Below are 19,152 nucleotides of genomic sequence, written 5' to 3' on the forward strand. Positions count from 1 at the left end.
TTTCCCTTCGTCCCGGTGACGATAAATACGAGGATGCAACGACCCTCGGACCACTACCTTGCTAAATCCATTATTCCACCTGCGATCCATCTTGACAAGAACACGATCGAAAAAAGGAACAAAAAAAGTACCAACACCATTGTAACAATTCTCTTCGTTTGCCATTTTCCATTGATATTGCACTGCCACGAGGAAAAACACAGAAGCAACATACAATTGTGAACACACCATGATTCCAAGAGGAATCTCCGCAAGGTTTATCTCTGGCCGGCGCAATTGTCGCATGGTTGGAAGCGGCTTCGAGGGATTAACGATACTTTTATTGCTCCCTTTGCCGGCTAATTGCGCTACTTCGCCTACATCGTCGGCTGTATACCGGAAGCGGAATATTTCTTTGGCTGCTTTCGCGTATCGTAGCCGATTAGCCGCTTTGGCGGGTCCGTGGAGACGATGGTCGCCGCGCGTTGGCAATACACGCGAGCACACGCTCGTCTATTAAGCGACATTAGGGCCACGGTAAACCGGTTCCGGTGGTTGGCGAAGGCAGCTTTGTTTACGGGGCCCACCAGGCCCGTTTGTCGCGGCGCTACCGTGCTTGAATTTATATAAATGGGAGCGTGCTCGAGAGAGCTCGTTTTTGCCCTGACCATTGCTCGCCACGGGGGCTTTAATCAAGGATAACAGCTGTAACGGCGTAATCAGCGACGATCGGGAGAAAGAGAGGAAGAACGGGCTCCGCCGCATCGTGAGCACGACTATTAATATCCATTTGGAAGTCGGCCTTTCTGTCCCCGTCCCTGTTTCACTCGTAGCTGGATCGTTTCGTGGGAGATTCGAGTCGGTTTCGCGCGTTTCTCTCTCGTTGATACGGTGGACCCATTGCGCTCGTCTTTGTCGCGCGATGGCACGCGGGTGAATTTGAAAAAGGGGGACGAGCAGAGGAGGGTGACTTTCGGAGAGAGAGACAAGCAGAGAAAAGGGGTTGCGCGCGAATCGATCCGAAAATACCAAACCGGAAATTGCAGTGCCGACTGCGTGTCGGCGCGAGGATACTTTTCGACCAATTCCTGATGGCCAGTGGTTTTTTTTTTGTATTTTATAGAGGGACTATGTCATAGAGAGAGAGTAGAGAACGAACTGGCTTCGCCGAGTTTTCGGATTAAACCGGAATTAAAATTCAACGCGGAGATAAAGGGGACCGTGAGTCGCGATTTACGATATGAATTTTAATAGGATCACGGTTTGTGGAATTTTCAAACTGGCTGCCAAGTGACGGGTCGTTAGCCTCCTAAGGAGGAGAATTATTCTGACAGACGTAAAATTAGATTGTACTGTTGATGCAATCTTTCTGACACGTTTTATATTTAGAAACTGTTCGACGGAAGCAACATTGTGTGACGACACATTGCCATGCGATGTTGGACGAGCTGAGGAACGAGCAGAGAATGTTCGCATTTGCTTAGCGTTACGTAAAACGAGAATGACTATGTAGTGTTGACAGTCGGTATGGCATTAGAGGGAACTTATTGCCTAGGGCTGTAATCTTTGCGAAGGTATTCTCCCTCCGATCATTGGAAGCCGAACAAGAAGGTTTTAAAACGAATAGTAACGTTTGGACGTTGTAGGAATGTTTCTTTTCTTTTTTCAGATTATAATATTCTCGTGGTTTTAATTGCGTTTTTCTGTCAATAAACACGTTAATGTTCCTGGAGGGTAGCGGGTATTGCAATTAAGTTGATGTTACCAGCTCGCCGATGAAAAATGTCTTCGACGTTCGCCTGTCGGAATCTGAAGAACGCCGTGGAAGATGCCAGGGTTTAGAAATTATTATGTCACGCCATAAACTGCATCCAGCCGTCCCATTTCTCAGCTTAATAACCTCTCAGATAAGATTAATTTATTAACAGGTCCCCGCTAATAACGCCGCCTTGTAACCACAATTCACCCGATCGAGCAGGAGAAGATGGAAACGTAGGTAAGAGGATGGTAAGAGGATGGAACGATCGCTTCTGGCGGCGTTTTAAGGCAACAAAGGGATACATCGAGGCTTTATGAATCCATCAAATTACAGAAAAAAGCGTTGGATTTAATTTTTATTAACAACATAAAAATTATTCTACGTCACAGTAGTAGTGAGAAACGAGTTTATGACTATGCCTGTCCCTCTATCTGTTCTTTTCCTTTTACACCACCATTGGATCCAAAGGTCAAAAAACTTGTGAAATTCTATTGAATACCATTCCCAAACGATGTATCAACATATTCCAACAAGAATTCTCCTACATTAATTCTTCATGAGATTACATTTTGGTCACGTTGCGTATTACAATTTCGCGTAACAAGATTCACGCTTGAAACGAATGAAACGCTATCAGGCCGTTGGAGACGCCAAAACGCCAGATAATTCGCCATTCGTCATCCTTTGTTTCCTCTCCAACGCTCGAATCCCTGTGGAAAGTGCGTGGAAACGTTACTGTCGCATAATTTTTCGTAGAAATATGTCCCAACGAGTCGGTGTGCCCGCAGGGGTGGCGCATGGTAACGAACTTTCGGAAACTAGCCGAGATTTGCATAGCATTACTCGGCGAGCAGAGAGAGTCTGGGCGACGTTTCTAACGGCGTTTTCCTGCGTGTGCCTACGTCTCGGAGTCGATTTGCATAAACGTCGTCGACCGAAGAGCGAACGAAACCAACCGTACCGGGCATAAACTGCGATTCCTTTACCCGCGCGTAGCTTCCACGCGCCTCCCCCCCCCTTTTATTCCTTTTGTCTTTTGTCTACGCCGCGCTGAGAACGGGACGTAAAGGCGCTCGTCGTTGCTGCCTACCCACGTAAAACTGGAATCGAGGGCTGTATTTTTCGCTCGACCAAATTTTATCGACCGATTGGCGAAATTGAATGGAATCCGATCGCGAATAGACGGCCGCCTACGTCTAGAACTCTGGTTGTGTTCTCTAGGAAATAAAAGAAAACGTGTAGACTGGAAAAGTAGAAAAGAAAAATCGTCTGTTGGACGAAGAGCGGTTCAATACGCAATTAAACGTAATTAAATTAATTGGGCCAGCGGACAATCAGGCCAATTACCGATACCAATCAGCGATCGAGCTACCTACTCCCATGCCAGGGCTACACCCATGGGGCTTTTTTACTCGGATGACAAACCCCATTAATTACAGGCCCGCGGAGCCGACCCTCGAAAATTAGCACCCTCGTTGGGCCAAGCTGCCAATTTCAGGTGAACTGAGCCGGGGACTGCGACCGAATTTACCTATCTTCCAACGAAAATCACTCGTCGTCAAAGACTAGGCTGCTGCTTTCGTTGTATCAATGGGTTTTTAGGCGGAAAGGAGGAGGCAGGTCGATAAGAATGTTTATTTATGTAACATCTTTTGGAAACTTGGACATATAGATAGATAGCGTGGTAAAAAGGAGAGTAAATTTAATTTCCTAACTAGTTTCATTAGGCATCCACGAAGTTATCAAGCGACTCTACTGAATTAGATCCCTCGAGACACGGAATCTGAATCTAATTTAAATTTTCACGAGTTCACTGAATTTCCACTTACCAACAGCGTCGAGGCTGTATCTCCGGAGATATTTATCGATCTTTTAGGGCTTTAGGAACATTGAACGATAACACTTAGAGAATTCTCTGCAGATTAATTAATCCTCAATTGATATTATTGAAACATAGCTGACCTATAATAGCTACAGTGAAATTGCTTAATTTTAAATACTTTTCTTCTCATGTACAATACTTTTTATATTCTACAATTTTTTTTCTCTTTTTTTTTGATCGCATAAACTACAAAATCAAACTAAAAGTTAAATGCTTTAAAATTAATCAACCTGTAATTCAACGATACCATTCAATCTAACCGAGTAAGCTATATTTAAATCAGAGAACGTACAATCATCATTAACTTAATCAATTTCTCAGTTTTCGACCTAAACTTTTATTCGACCATCGTATTAATCAGAAAGCGAGCGTCAAATCCCGTACACTTTAGAACCGGTCGCCGGTTACACGTAATTCGAACGCGGCGTGGAAAGGAGGCTTTAATGTTAATCCGTGAAAATTCATAATTGCACGTTGCTCGATAACGCGGTCGTTTCGCAAGCGGCTGCGTGCTCCGCGATCGGGTCCAACGATCTATCGATATCTCGCGATTAAACGATTACAGAGATTGATATCTCAATTGGCGGGTAACGATTTCTGTGTTATTACGACCGTTTCCGCGCGAGGAGATATCTGCACGGTTAGTGGCCAGCGGAAATTTCACTTGTCATCGGTGCCACGTAGGTTCGTGCTCGTTGCCAAGCGAACTGAAATTCTCTGGCTTAATCGAAACAACATGGACGACGATTTTAATCGATGAGAAAGCGTCGTTGCTAATGATACACTTGCTAAATGTACATTACAAATTATCAAGCATCGAAATCTTCAATTTTTCTTGATACGAAACTTTTTCATCTCACACTTTCTCCTGGTATTATGGTTATTTTTTAGGATAAGGTTTTAAATGCAGCGGGTTGGGAGATGGGAGCGTGGTTGTCAGTTTAATGGGATTAGTCATGGATTAGATAGAATGTCTAGAATTGTTTGCGTTACGTGTTCTTATATGGGATATAAAGTCGAGACTAGTATTTGAGTTAATGGAGTCGAGTATGAAGACGATAATTTATGTGACATTAAGTCTGCTACGGTCTCCAAATTTTTATTTCCCAACCTCTCGTTTGGTTAATCAGAAAGACTTTTACTGTTTAAAGAAGAACTTCTGCATCATATTGAAATGGATGGGATGAGGGGAGGGTTAAAACACACATTCACAACGATTCTCCTAGATTTTCCTGATACTTAAAAAACTACTCAGCTATAGAAAAATATGAGACTGCTGAGGATTATCCAAAAAACATATCCGAGATAAATGTAGCTCCTCCTAATTCTATCTTATTTATTTCAACCCTTGTAGATAAAATCACTATTGGAAACTTTCTCAATGGACTACTTCAGGAATTCCATTTATTTTTCCAAAATCTTAGGATCGTTTTTAATTTCTCGTAGAAAATTCCAAGAATTGCGAAATAATTCTTCATTCTCAGCAGATCTAAAAAGACAGATATTCTCCTAATAGCTTCACATGTTTCATTCCATTCTACTTATCGCATCAGCCTTCCCTTAACCAGTTTCCCTCTCCTAACGAAAAAATTCCAAGCGGATCAAGCTCAGAGACATCAAACGAACATCGAGGGGTTTAGAACTTTTAAGTTCTCGGTAATCTCGTTGGTGGATCATTGCAATCGGTTATTAGGCATGTGCGTCTCTCACGAAAATCCGCACCCTCGGCGGCGCGACCGGCTAACAGAAAATTATCGCGACCGCGTATCGTTCCCGGAGGGGCCCGGTCGAAACTCACCCCTGGCCGACTTCGCCGCATTATGTATACGAGAGGCCGGCAGTGGCGCACACGAGGGGATTCCTCGCGGTATTCGTTACTAATGGGCGTTCTATTTAGCGGCGCCCCCGGCTCTCCAGGGACGTGTCACGCGTCACTGGGCTCCCGTGCTACATTGCTTCTGACGCCGCCGGACGTCAAAGAGTCGCCAGAAGTCAGGGAACCTCGTTCGTTTCGAACGCCCTATGTATCTTTTGTATCAAAGGTTTTTTTTCTGTCTGTGGTCTGTACATAGAATCAAAATGTAAAAGTTCTGTCCACAGCTTTGCAAATTTGCTACGGATATAGGGGGATAACAAATAGTTTAAAAAAGATAGGGATAGATTTTAAATCTTCAAAGTTGCGCTCCATTTTCGAAATGGATATGTACACCAGGATATCAATATTTTTCTATTCTTTGATTCAGTTGCGTAGAACACCCTGTACGTATTTCTTTTGAAACGTAGAACCTTTGCATAGTATTCTAATACTTGGAAAGCGGAAGAGTATAAGTTCATTTTCGTTTTGCGACTTTATGTCACTTGACGGCTGAAAAGAAGTACTTTAATGCGAAATAGTCGAAGAATTAAATTTTAAAATTGCTCTTCCATAAGAGACAGGAGGTGTGACTTATCATGCTCGTTACCTGTGGTCTTCGTACTATCTTAACTCAACTTAAAGGATCTTGTGAGATAATGAAATTTCGGAACGGTTTTTTACTGGAATTCGCAAATCATTGAAAATTCATCTAGGTGTCGGTAGTTCGCAGCACCGTGACAGAACATTTCCTGATCTGCTGTTTGGCCCGTCTCGACGTCCGTTAACGGGTGCAGGCGAACGTGTACGGTACGGATTCCATAGGACGACACTTTTCCGGATCCATGGGGAAGGGAGCCGGTATGTGCCCCTCGATCAACGTCAATCAGCCGTTAAACAATGACGCGCCGCGCAAAGAGGATTTTATTGTATTGCGGAGAGAGCAAAGTTCCAGGCACAATGCGGCCATCCCCTGTCCTCCGCGTGCTATGCCGTCAAGTCACCCTCGAATATATTCTCCACCCTGAAGGCCATCTCCCTCCTATTTTTTGTCTCTTCCTCTATTTCTGCAAAACTGGATGCGCTTTTTCCCAACACGTTCTTTTCTCTTCTTCTGCTTCTTTTGTCTCGTCGTCGCGTTGACAACTTAGCGTAAAAGCATTTAGAGACAGTGATACGCGTGTCAGTTGCAGATTCTCTTTTGAAATGATAAAAGACACGTGTGAAAATTATCAAGAGAATACACAAAGCAGATAGGAGGAATTTTTGAAAACATATAGATGAGTGCAACGACAAGGGCGAGTGAAATATAGAGGGGAGGAGCAACTAGAATGAGGGATGCGTACTTACACGCGAGCTGGGGTTAAGCGAGATGCTGGCGTTTAAAGGGGGCGAGCGCGTTTGTTAGAGCGAAATGGATCTTGATACGGCGACGTGTCGATGCTACCAACAAAGGAGGACCGTTGCGAGGGTATTAAAACGCGTTCGGGCGCGACACCATGGCCAGTTGTCTTCCTTCCATTACCGAGGGTAAGTTACTGTAGCAATTGGTGCGAGCAGACGCGGGGATTAAACATCGAGATAAATGTATTATAATTTAAAAGAAAATCGCGTATTCACCTGGTACCAGGCTTGTACATAAATTTCTCCATTGTAATGTAGGAATAGCAGAGTCGCTAAAGAACAATTAAAAGCAATCGCTAAAGAACAAGTTACTGCTATTATTTTAAACGAAACACTCATCTTTCTTTAAATATGTTGTAGCAATTTGTTGATTAATCAAAATTATTTCAATCGATCTTCCTAACGCTAAACCGATTCTACGGCAGAGCGTGTGCTATTCGAGAAAAAGCCTTGGAAAATATCAGAGAGGAATATCTGGAACACGTGGAATCTTGGCTAGCATCCTGATTAAACCCACATCACTAAACGCTTAAATTCCAAAAGCACTAAAATTTCGAGAAAACGTCGACCCACGTCTTTCGCTGCGAGTCTAATTCGACGTTCGGATCCCCGTAGAATCTGGGGAAGAACGAAATTTTCGAAAGCACGTCGATCCTATTCCCCTATACGTTCCCCCATTCGTTAGGTCGGACAGGTCGAAGTCCGTAGGTTCACGAGCGGATCGTTAAATTCCTTGGTAGCCAGAGGATAATCACGGCTCGACTTGGCGTAGCTCGTTTATTTCTTGCTCTCGATCATTGCCGCTCGATGCGAACGCGAGCTTGAAAGAAGCACGACAAACATTTTTATTAATCCGGCCGTGCCGGCATTCCATTACCTCCGCCGCTCATACATATGAATAACTCAACCGACTAAACAATGTATCGCGCGGAGAAAAACGACGAAGCCGCACCGCGAGGAAATCAAGAAAGAAGATGAAAAAGGAGAGCGTGCAATCGTCTATCAAGCGTTTTCAGGATCTTATCGGAACCGGCCTTAAGCATACGATATGATATCCGCCTATGCTGCTTCACGAACGCGACTTCCCCTTCTTCGCCTTTCTCGTTGGGGTTACAGGAACGAGCATTCATTCGAGTGACACGAACGCGCGCGTAGGTATACACAGAGAGAACCGAAGACTCTAAAGTCTAAAGTGAGTCACCAAATTCGCGTGGGCAAAAGCAGCTGGCAAGTTTGAGAACGAGTATCCGTCTTGCTCTTTATCTACTGCCTTCAGGGCCGGTCTGACAATGCTCGGAACACCGGATACATATGTATGTCCGGGGGAGGAGTATGGAGGAGTTCTCCCGTGTTCTCCAACCAGGAACGAAGATGGATAAGAGGGGACCGACGAGTTGGACGAAATCGTTCGATCACGAAACCCGGTGAAATTCGAGCGATACACTTTACAGACCACTCGGAGAAGAGTATAGGATCGTTAGGAGATCGGAGAGATCCGCCTTTCATTTTGGGGGCCCTATATTCTTCAGGATCGTTGGAATGGTTGCTGGGGACTCGCGTAGGTGGTGGATGGTATAAAGTTTGGTTCCTTGGATCGTGTTTAAAGCGAACGGTGTTGGAATTAATGGCGTGTAAGTGGAGCAGATAGTGGATCTTGTATGTTATCCGGATCGAGATTTTCAAATGATTTAGATTCGTTCAGTGTTGCATTACGTTAACATATGATGATCGATGACGCGATACTAACGTCATATAAATGCTAACTATTAGTATAGAATACAAATATTTATCTGTATATTTCTTTAATGATTTATTACGTTGGATTTTTTATCTTTACAAATTGAGAGACTGTTTTGCAGGGTAGTGAATATTTTGGAAATTTATTGACGCGAAATTTGCTTTCGTAACTAGCTGGTCGTAACGTTAACGTTAACGTACCCATATAACAGGGAATCTGGAAAGATTTGTCAATGTACGCCGGGTCGTATTCACGTAGATATCGAGCAGCGTTTCCCAAGATGGTCTCGTTAATCATGGACGATCACGCTTCCCCACGGGAGAATTCTGGCCGACGATTAGGAGATTCTTGCCGGGCAGCGGCCGTTTGTCAAGAAAATGAACGGAACTAGAAAGCTTGACGTTCTGTTTACCCGGCTGTACGCTCTGTTGCGGCTACCAGTGGCCTGTCTCCGTCGTAATATACGAACGAACGGGAGAAGAAAATTGAAGAAACGCCGCGGGCTCTTGCACGAGTACCGCGTACGAGCAACGGATTGAACAAGAACGAGACGACGACGGAGTGGGTCGACAGCCCGTCTTTTGTTGGACGGTAGCGAACAGTCGTCGTGAAATCGATTTCATATACAATGGCTGTTCCATTCGTGATGTAATAAGACGCCGCGTGTACCCTCGTTCGATATCGTGCTCTTTCGATCCTCGACGATTGTAAATAGCGTTGTAGCGTGCCGGTGGATTCGAGGAAGAGCACGCACATGACGCTCGAAAGTATTACTCGGCAGCTCGTCAAGACGTTGGGTGTCTCTCCGGCTACTGGGAGTGGTAATCTCCTGTTCCTCGTATTTACACGTATCCTCCTGCCAGTCGGGGATTTACCGAATGCGACGCTTTCCGTGTACAGCTAAGCCGAAGATCGCGTCAAGCGTTTCTCATTCGGATGGAGAGTAGTCGAGGGACTCGTTCGAACCGGGACCAGTCCCTGTAATACCGTGAAACGGTTCATGAAGCCGAGATTATGTTTCGTGAATAAGGTGTATGCAGTTGATTGGATGTCTGTATTGTTGCTGTTGATAGCGAAGATTTATTAAATTTGTCGATGTGTATCTTTATTGCGTCGTTCGAAGTACTTACGTGGTAGGATGAAGATGACGTGAGAGATCATTGTTAAGAACTTCGTACGATTCAAGCTGTTCAAATCCAATTTTAAGACGTACACGATTTAGCGTACTTCTATGGCTTTAAATATAAACACCCTTTTTATCATACGAGAAATTAGAGTTAAACATCTTTATCGCATCCATATTTGGAGTACTAACCGGATAAACACAATATACGATAATGCTACTTTATATTTCATTCGTCCTTTTAATTTAACGACGAATGAAAAAATACCCATTGAAGAATTTTCTGAAATATAGCTCAAGACTAGATCAGCAACGGAAGAACATTCCAAGGAGCAATATATGTATGTACTATAGCAGAATCGAAGTCGAAGAATAGTTACTCGATCGAGACTGGTTCGAGTAGTTCACCCATAGATATCAAGTGGCAATCCGGAAGACCGGCGCCGAATAGGTTACGGTGCAGGAACTTACGATGCCAACCTGTAGTAACACCATGCCATGCAGCAGAAACGATGCAACTTAGAAATTGTACCAAGTGTCTCGAGTTCTATAAGACAGTTCTCTATACATACGAAATGTACCTCCGGAAGGTTGGCGCCGCGTCGCACGGGTTACGGTACATTCTCTCGTAATGCCAACTTGTCGCACTTACCGACCATCCAGAAGTTTTAACGGAATTCGTACGTTAATATTTCACACGATCAATTTTTCTTTTTAGTCGAGCAAAGCTGATTCCGATGACAAAAGAGTTCTGCTTTTTAATCCTCTTATATTCCTCAGAACGATTAATCCGTCTGAGATACTTGAGATCAGAAACGTGCTGTTTCTTGTTTTAAGCTGTTAATCAAAAACAGCTGCTGTCTGCATTTTTGTTATTATTAACTCCCCCTCCCTACCATCTGATTGTGGCTTTTTATGGCATATTTTATACATTTTCCGGTCAACTTTTATTAAATAATTACAAAAATTTAAATTTTAAAATGTAAGTATTTTTGATAGAAAAACTGAATATTTTTTTTTACTGACATAGATACTTAAAAAAGTTTTACTCTTTTTTTATCAGGAAACTTTTTCCAATAGCAATAAAAATTTGAAGGCAAAGCTAGTCGACAACTCACTTTTAGTTTGGGGGATGGAAACAAATTTTCCGCGAATAAAAGAACGATTCAGAAAAAACATAGCAATCGAACATCTCGTTCGGCGTTTACGCGTTGAAATCGCATTTGCCTGGTCACCTGGCGTTCGATCCCGATTTTCATCGGTGAAACGGAACAAAATCGGTCGAGACGGCGACGCGTTGCGAATCGCTGGAAAATAACGCTGCACGCTCACGCTTCGTTTTAGCTCACGGGTTTTCCGTTCTCTCTCTTCCTCTTTCTCTCTGTTTTCCTCTTTGTCGGAGGACGTTAACGGGCCACGAAGATTATAGGTTATCGGCATTGTTTGTCATGCGTTACGACAGCGGGCGGGCGGAATAGCCGCGGAGAACGACGCCGTTGGAATGTTGGCTCACTTTCATCGTCTCGGCGCGATTTTACACCTCCTTGAGCGGCTCGTGGTCTCGTCGTGTCTTGCCGCAAGCTGTGTTCGCGCACGCGGCGCCTTGAGAACGCGTGTAAACGCCGTCGACGAGGAAAGAAAGAGAAAAGAGACCAGCGCCTTGTTACCGCCGAGGGATCAATTAGAATGTGTTCAGCCGAACCCGATCTCTGTGCCCCACCAACAAATGCTTTCGCGGGTAATTCGACTCCCACGTTGTATTACCCAGAAGGATTCTTGCGTTTCTTGTTCTCGTTTTGAGATATACGAGACTCTCAAAAGCCGAAACGATCGAACGCTATTTTTTACAAGTTTCGCAATTTCATTACTTAAGTGTATGATCAACGTTGAATTTTCGAAAATCGAGCGACTTGTTTCCATCGTAAGTTCCTTCATCGTAAAACAATGGTATAAACAATAGATAATAAATTGTAAGATAAATTTCAAAATAGGAGGAAACGGATATCGTTTTCTCTAAAGTTGCAATTGAAATTTCGTTAGGGTTGAACAAGCTTAAAATTCTACAGTTATTTCCAAGTTGATCTATCGTTCAATCTCACCAGAATAGCAAATGCAAAAAGGCCACGCGTTTGGAATACTAACATCCACGCTAATTGCATAACCAACGCAGAGTACTAATTATCCTCTCGATCGATAACTCTTCCGACCAATTATATCTATCAACGCATATCGTCGACTCCAACTTTGATATTTCCATTTGCCGGAACGATTTATCTACCGATCGAGAGGAACGAAATAGGTCAAACGATAAAAGTCGAAGAGATACCTAAAGGAGTTTCGTAGAAAATTCCTGCGGTGTACCGAGGAAAACGTGGTTCGAGATTGGACAGACAGGATTGCAATCGTCCGTCATCCCGTATCGCCAGGGCTTTCTCGCGTTACCATGTCACGCGTGTCTACTCCAACGCCCAGAGACAAGAAAACCCGTGACAAGAACACGGAACGTGACCGCGCAACAAAAATTCACGACACCTTGTCGGCGAAAGAAATGAACTGGACCGGACGCGGCCCTTAATGACGATTCGACATGCCAATAAGCGGATGACGCGAAGCAGCAAACGGAGACTCGCGAAAGCGTAACCTTCACGCCACGTTATTATAATTTACACCCGTGTCGTGTCCATGGGCAACGAGCGTTGCATCGGCAATTGCCAGCGAACGATGGAGAGATCGGGGCTTTAGATTGTTACGTGGAGACTGATTCGCGTGGTTCTTGGATCTAAACGGAATAAAAGTAGTGGAATTAACACGTTACGTATGCTTTATTGGCTGTGTTATTTTGTTAGGTAAGACTGAACGTGTAGTAACAAGACGAGGAATGCATTTAAAAGAGGATAAAAAGGATTTGATCTTAGAGGTAAATAAGATTTTATTTTAATTGGATCGTTTAATAGGATTTTAATTGGAATTAGCAAATATCGAGGTAAGAAAATGCGAATTTGAATAATATTTATTACTTTCGCTAGAAGTATAAAAAGCGGAGGTAATAAATGAAATATAACGGGCTACCGTGTAATTTTCTAGCGCGCATATAAATATATTGTGAAACCTTTTAACGTAAGACAGTTATTTATTGTATAACACATATATATGTACATATAACACGGTAATTAAGATTTACGGTAATAAAGCTTAATCTTGTTGAAAAATAGAGTTTATTATATACTTCTCACCAGGAAGCTAGTAAACATTTTACGAGATCTGCTTGTTAATTAAAACTTGAAATTACTTTCTTTCCAAACTCGACCAGTTTCCATTTACTTCTTGCCATGGACAATAAAATCGAATCGAAAGGAACGAATCATTGGATCCGTGATAAAGATTGAACGTGTGGCGGCCGATCCAGATATCGTGGCGAATTGTCGAGCCGTGTCTCAAGTAGTCACATAAAATTCGCTCTCGAAACGACTCTACTTTTCGTCGATTCGAAACCAGTCTGTGCAGCTGGTTGATCAACCATTCGGTGAACATTTCGATTGAACCAGGTAAGCTCTCTTGACTGCCTCGGAGCGAAACGAACCTATTTTTGTACGATGATCGTTGGAAGATCCGCGTGATCCGGCTTGGCATGTAATGACGGGTATTTAGAAAATCTGACCGTCTAATGGCTGCACATTCTTGGTCAGCGGTTGCCAATGTTAGAATATGATAGAAAAGAATCTGTACAAGGTACAAGGTAGGAGATTTTCTAATTAGAATTTTGAGAAAAGTTCTTTTCTTTGAAATTTATTATTAAAGTTTGTTTCTATTCGAGCCTAATCTTTTCGCTGTTCTAAGCTTTCAAAAAATTTGACAATGGAATATTTCAATCAGCCGTTACTACATTATACGATTGTTCGTTAAGACAAATGTTCAAACTTCTTTCGGTAGCGATGAAAATCGGAAGAAACGAAATTCAAGAGTGAAATCTCGCTTAGGTTTCCTATGGAACTTTGATATATTCTCAACAAATATTGTACTACCTAAATGCACATTGAAAGAAATCCTTGAAAGGATCTAAACGATCCTCTATTCCTAATTCAAGCTCTTCCCTCTTCCATCAAACGTTCGTAACAAAGAGAAAAGCAAAGAAGAACCAAATCCGCCAGAGAATTAAAACTACAGGATCGACAGCAAGGAGCAAGATCTGTTATCTAACGAGGAAGCATTGGGAACCTCTGATGGAAGGGCGTAATCGAGACACGTCTACCGGCAGACGCATATCAATGAGTGTTCGACATACCGAAGTGTCCAGTACGTTGCGATCGCGCGAATAGTAAAAGCGGCATTGGCGGTTCATCTCTCGGCGACGCGACGGTTCGCAAAAGAGTAGAGGGAGAAGTAACCGTTCCTCTGTCGAGCTATTTTTATGACACTTAGACTTTCCTCCGTGCGGCAACATGCTGGAGCACTTGAAGAACACTTGTGCGCATTCCGTTACGTTTACGCAACGTGTTCGGACAGCGCACCGCTATGAGTAGAAGAGGATCGAGTCTCTACGTTCCGCGAACGGAGATCAAGTGGAGGGCTTTTTAATTTTCTAGTAGGCGCGGCTTTCCACTCCAGGGCCCGAGTCGGACCCCTTTTTTCGAAGGCCCTCCGTAATAGTTCTCCTCCAGAGATCCTTCAGACGAGGCCGACCGCCACGCCGTGAGAAACTCGCTCACGTTTTCGTGCCTCTTCTTCTTTTTTCCCCATCCTTCCCACTTCCTTTTACTTCCTTTCTCCGTCGCTCTTTTTTCCATGTTTTCTGTATGAAGCTACCTATGAGGCATGACCGGTGAGTCACACAGATGGACGCTCTTTTCCTCGTCGGAATTTAAATTAAATATCGCGCCACTCACTCAGAGATTCCTACGATGGTCCAGGCATTTCGATGCGCTTTATGACGATACGCGTTTCGTACTTGGAAATGAGAGACCACTCCCTTTGACGTTTTCATTTTTAACCAATGTAAAGTTTGTATGCCAATATAAAGTTTGTACACCAATACAAAGCTTCCATCCGTTTGACAGATGAATATATTTTCGTATGACTCTTTTTTTTTTCTTTGTTGGGTCGAGGATACTTCGCGGATCTTTCTGATACGTTCTGTGAGATGATACGAGCGGTTCGTCTAGCGGAACGTCGAGCTCCAATCGAGCTGTCATCGACAGATAGTTTTCACAGACGATTGTCTTATCTCTAGATGCTGAGTTATCGTACAGAGTTGTGCTTGGAGTTCGAAATCTACTGATTGCCTACAAATAATAGATTCATCTTGTTGTCTGAGTAGAGTCGTTCATAAAAACGATAGTTTGTGGCCTATCGAAATTTGTTTCATTCATAGGAAGTGCTTTATTCTCTTGCTAGATAGGTAAGGTTATCGGCGTTGACTCTGGTAATACAAAATGTCATAAACAACAGTCGTAAAACATCTCTGGTTATCAACGAAAATAATAAGCATTAGGAACGTATTTTTTTGCCCCTGCAATGCTATATTTATGCATAATGTCGTTAAAACTATATAATAGAATTTTAAACTGTAAATATTTGCGATTAAAGCACTGACAAAAATTCAAAGGGAATTAATTATTAATTAAAAAGGAAGTCCTCTTTCTAGAGAGTCATTGATGATTTTGACTCGCAATTGAATGGTCTGTTGATTTTACCATATCAGAAAATTGCAATGCTCTTTGAAAAACAACGAAATCAAAACAAATGAAATATACAGTAACTTGATACAATATCCCAAAATGAATAGAAAGGATCGATTGAAAATTGTATCGGAATGTTTCAAAAAAATTCCATGTGGCTAAACAACGACGTACCGATATTTATGAAAAAAAAAGTGCGTGTCCCATCAAGAAGACGAGGAAATGGCAGATTATAGGATGGAAAGGTAGGAGGCAGCGCTCGCAGCTAGGCTGGCAAAAGCCGTGGAAAAGCTGTACGCGTGACTGGTATCGACATTTCAAAATTGCTACGTTCGACGTCCATTGTCGCGGGTTCTCTTTCCACGGCGTACGTACTAACACAGACAGAGAAATGGTTGGATGGTGTGAAAAGTCGAGGAATATTCTTTGGTAGCGATTCTCGAGCTCGTTCGACTAAGAACGTACAGCTCGAGGAGGACAAAACGTTTCGTCTTCGTCGAATCATAGGCTCGGGGACGAGGAAACGCGGAATTGAAGTGAAGCGTCTGTGTCGTCGTTGTTGGAAGCAGTGGCTGGTCGGAGAATGGAATAAAGAGAGAAAAAGAGCGCGAGAAAAAAAAGAGTGTTTCGCTGGAAATTATCGACGATACGTCGATAAAATGCATTTGCGGCAGCCATTGTGTCTTTCGTGAAAGACCGTGACAGACGGTGTTCCGTGTCCGATAGATCGCCTAGCTGAATCGCGTCTCGACGTCGTCTAGTTTGATTGAGCCGCGTTGCGTGCTCCTCTAACGGACATGAAACTGTATTTACTTAGATTTATGTGGCACGCGGCCGTGCAACAAATCGTGTTCTGTGAAGCGATTACCGAAAGAAATGCAATTTTCTTTCAGCGTGCTTCGTTGAAATATGGAGTTCGCGCCTACGAATGTCCTTTAGAAACGTCGATTCCCGAACGTGTTCATTGAAAGACTCGGTTATGCATCTATTCGAAAGTCTACATTTATAAATATATATGTTCAGGGTAGATTGATATTCTTTCATGAAAAATTTCATAAAATTGAAATATTACTTCACGTCAGAATTTAACGAGATATTTATTTACTTTGTTTTCGATAAATTTCATTAAATCGTGCAAAGTGATTCGTGGGATTTATTTTAGATTCGTCGAATTAGTGGAATAGAAAATGGTAATTTTTAAGCGAATGGCAAAGTAGTACACGAATGTTCCTTGGTTGGCCGGTTTGTTGCTCCATTTTCGAGGCGTTTTACGCGAGCACGTCCGTAATTCTGGGAACGATGGCATCGAGGTAAAAGGTTTGAAACTAATTCGCGGTCGTATTAAGTGCACGCATGGCGCGCTGGAAACGGTTATTCGATATCACGGAATCGAAACTTGGTAATGGAGAAACGTGATGGTCGCCGTTGAAACTTTGCAACGATTACTCGTCAGAAATGTGGGAGTCCGCGCGATCGATGCTGACTCACTGGACCAGTGAAAGCAGCATTCTTTCGGCGTCTCTTTGGGTATTAGATGTGTTCGTATCGTGTTACTCATTTCACCTCGACAGGGTTTCTTATTTAGGAAAGCTTTTCGCGTGAATATTGACCGAACCTTCCCGTCGTAATTATGATCCTGTTACGCAGAAATTTAATACTAATTTGTTAGAGATACGTCAAGTCTATAGGGCTTCTATTTATGAGAGACGTTTATTAAATTAGGGATTTGAATATTTTACAAATCCTTCCGCATGGGAATATTTCTATTTGTTCAGCTTTCAATTACTTACCTCAGGATGTAGTTATACCGAATTCATTTCTCGTGTTTGTAGACCTAATCCAGTCCAGCCTCCATTTATTCTAACATATGGCACACCTAATCCACACTTATGTCGAGTCGAAATTAAATTCGAAATTAACTTCTTTAATCGTGGATTCGTGTTTTGACAATATCGAAAATTTCATTTATCTTAATTATTTCAACTTTCGTGAAAGTGACGAAAAATTGGAAAAATTTGCTAGGAAACACGCTGAGATACTTTAAAACGATTTTTTTCACGGAGGTAAGAGGAGCAAAAGAGGGCTGAAAAATGAATGAACAACCACTCGAGGTATACAAGAATATTTTATTCGTCGAAAGTAACAAATATACAATTCTTCCAAATAAACTTGCATCGATTTAAAAATTATCCGATTTTTACCGCGAATAGAGATCGTTTTCTACGCGATCGAACTTCCGCCCCGTTCGGGTGTGCGCGCGCGAGCGTGCATTATCCCTCGTCGTGTTGTTCGAGGGTTGAACGGGCCACGGGGCAATGGTATTGTCGATGTGCACGAAAGAAACCACAGACGCATACTTTTTAACAAACATCTGAATACAAACTTCAACGGAAACGGGTTCGTGGGTTTCGAAACCGAGAGTGAGAATTTTGGCACGATCATCCTTCCAGGAAACCGGTGGCCACTCGCGTGTGTGCTCGTGCATCCGTATATAACAAATCGATAAAAACATCTTCCATTTTTCCCTCCTTACCTTATCTCGTTCGTTTCTTTTTTTTTTTCGTTTTACTTCTTTCACCGCGTTGGAACGATTTTTCTTTTCTTCGTTTTCGTAGTTCGTTCCATGCTCGATGTTTCTCTATCTATCTAACTATATATATATATTTTTATATATATTTATTTATATATATATAAACATCCGTCTAAATGGATATATCCATTTGCATTTGCTCGCCAGTCCATAGCACGATATGTACACATATATAACCATCTAAACGTATAGTCTCTAGTTTACTTCGTTTCACGATTATTACAATACGATCTTCGTATAGATCCGACGATGTCGCCTCGAACAACGTTCATCTTACAAAAGAAACAAAATAGAAAATAAGGGAAAAGAAAGAGACGAAAATTTCTATGTACAAAAGGGGTAAGCGGGAGAGAGACAGTTTTGACCCGCGCAAAATTAAGGCAGTGTTTCGATGAGTCCGTCCCGGAGAACCGGCTTCTCCACTCCAAAACAATGTTCGGTTCACCACTTTTCGTTTCTTTTTTCGTTCACTCGGCTCGTTCATGGACTTTCACTCACCACAGGGAACGTCACGTGGCGTCGAGGTTCCGTTCGTTCAGAGCCACGGACCCAGTTGGGCCTCCAGGATCGTGGCCGCGTCGGTTCTGCCCATCACTCGAAGATGGTTCAGGAGGTCGGTCACCGCGGTTGGCTCGTGGTGTTTCGCTTCCCACAGGTCCAGGATATGCTCCGTGGGACTGGACTTGGTGGCGAAGTAGTTGATGTACCTACAAGTCAAGGAAATCCATGCGCCTTTCGTTATCGAAGAAAAGCTATCGGTGATAGATGGAAAAATAGAAGCTGTTATTAGATGAATTGTACTGATCTTTCGCGTAATCTCTGACTCAGTCCTGTTTTCCTATGGTCAACAAATTTGTTTTTTTCGAACACAGTATCAGTCTTTGTGTTTGTCAAACAGAAATTGAAATATAGAAATTCGTAGAGTAATTTCATTAAGATAAATGTTCCACGATTTATGGATTAAGAAAATTCGATAAAAATGAGAAATTAGATAAATACTATTTTACATTTGATATGGATATTACAGTACTACTTCTCTCTTTGATCTTGAAATTCTATCACAAACTTTAACACAAACAGTAGAACTACGTATGAAGAAGTTGATCCTAAGTTTCAAGTATACGCATAAGCTATAAAGCTGAGTTCTTAT

At 42.6% G+C, this 19,152-nt stretch overlaps 2 protein-coding genes across 7 annotated transcripts in view; one reads left to right on the forward strand and one right to left on the reverse strand.

Moving 5' to 3' along the window:
• Nucleotides 1–19,152, forward strand: part of LOC122571463 (netrin receptor UNC5C-like) — a 393,753-nt gene that overhangs the window by 134,207 nt on the left and 240,394 nt on the right. The window lies entirely within an intron of this gene.
• Nucleotides 17,519–19,152, reverse strand: part of LOC122571465 (netrin receptor UNC5C-like) — a 44,697-nt gene continuing 43,063 nt past the window's right edge. For 5 of the 6 annotated variants that reach the window (XM_043735228.1, XM_043735230.1, XM_043735229.1 and 2 more), the window contains one exon: nucleotides 17,519–18,709. In XM_043735228.1, coding sequence (XP_043591163.1) covers nucleotides 18,538–18,709 — 172 coding nt within the window. In that variant the 3' untranslated portion in view covers nucleotides 17,519–18,537. The remainder of the gene's footprint in view (nucleotides 18,710–19,152) is intronic. The other variant, XM_043735227.1, reaches the window with a different exon arrangement.

Source organism: Bombus pyrosoma, linkage group LG10 (genome assembly GCF_014825855.1).
Source record: "Bombus pyrosoma isolate SC7728 linkage group LG10, ASM1482585v1, whole genome shotgun sequence".
In the NCBI taxonomy this organism is placed as follows: domain Eukaryota; kingdom Metazoa; phylum Arthropoda; class Insecta; order Hymenoptera; family Apidae; genus Bombus; species Bombus pyrosoma.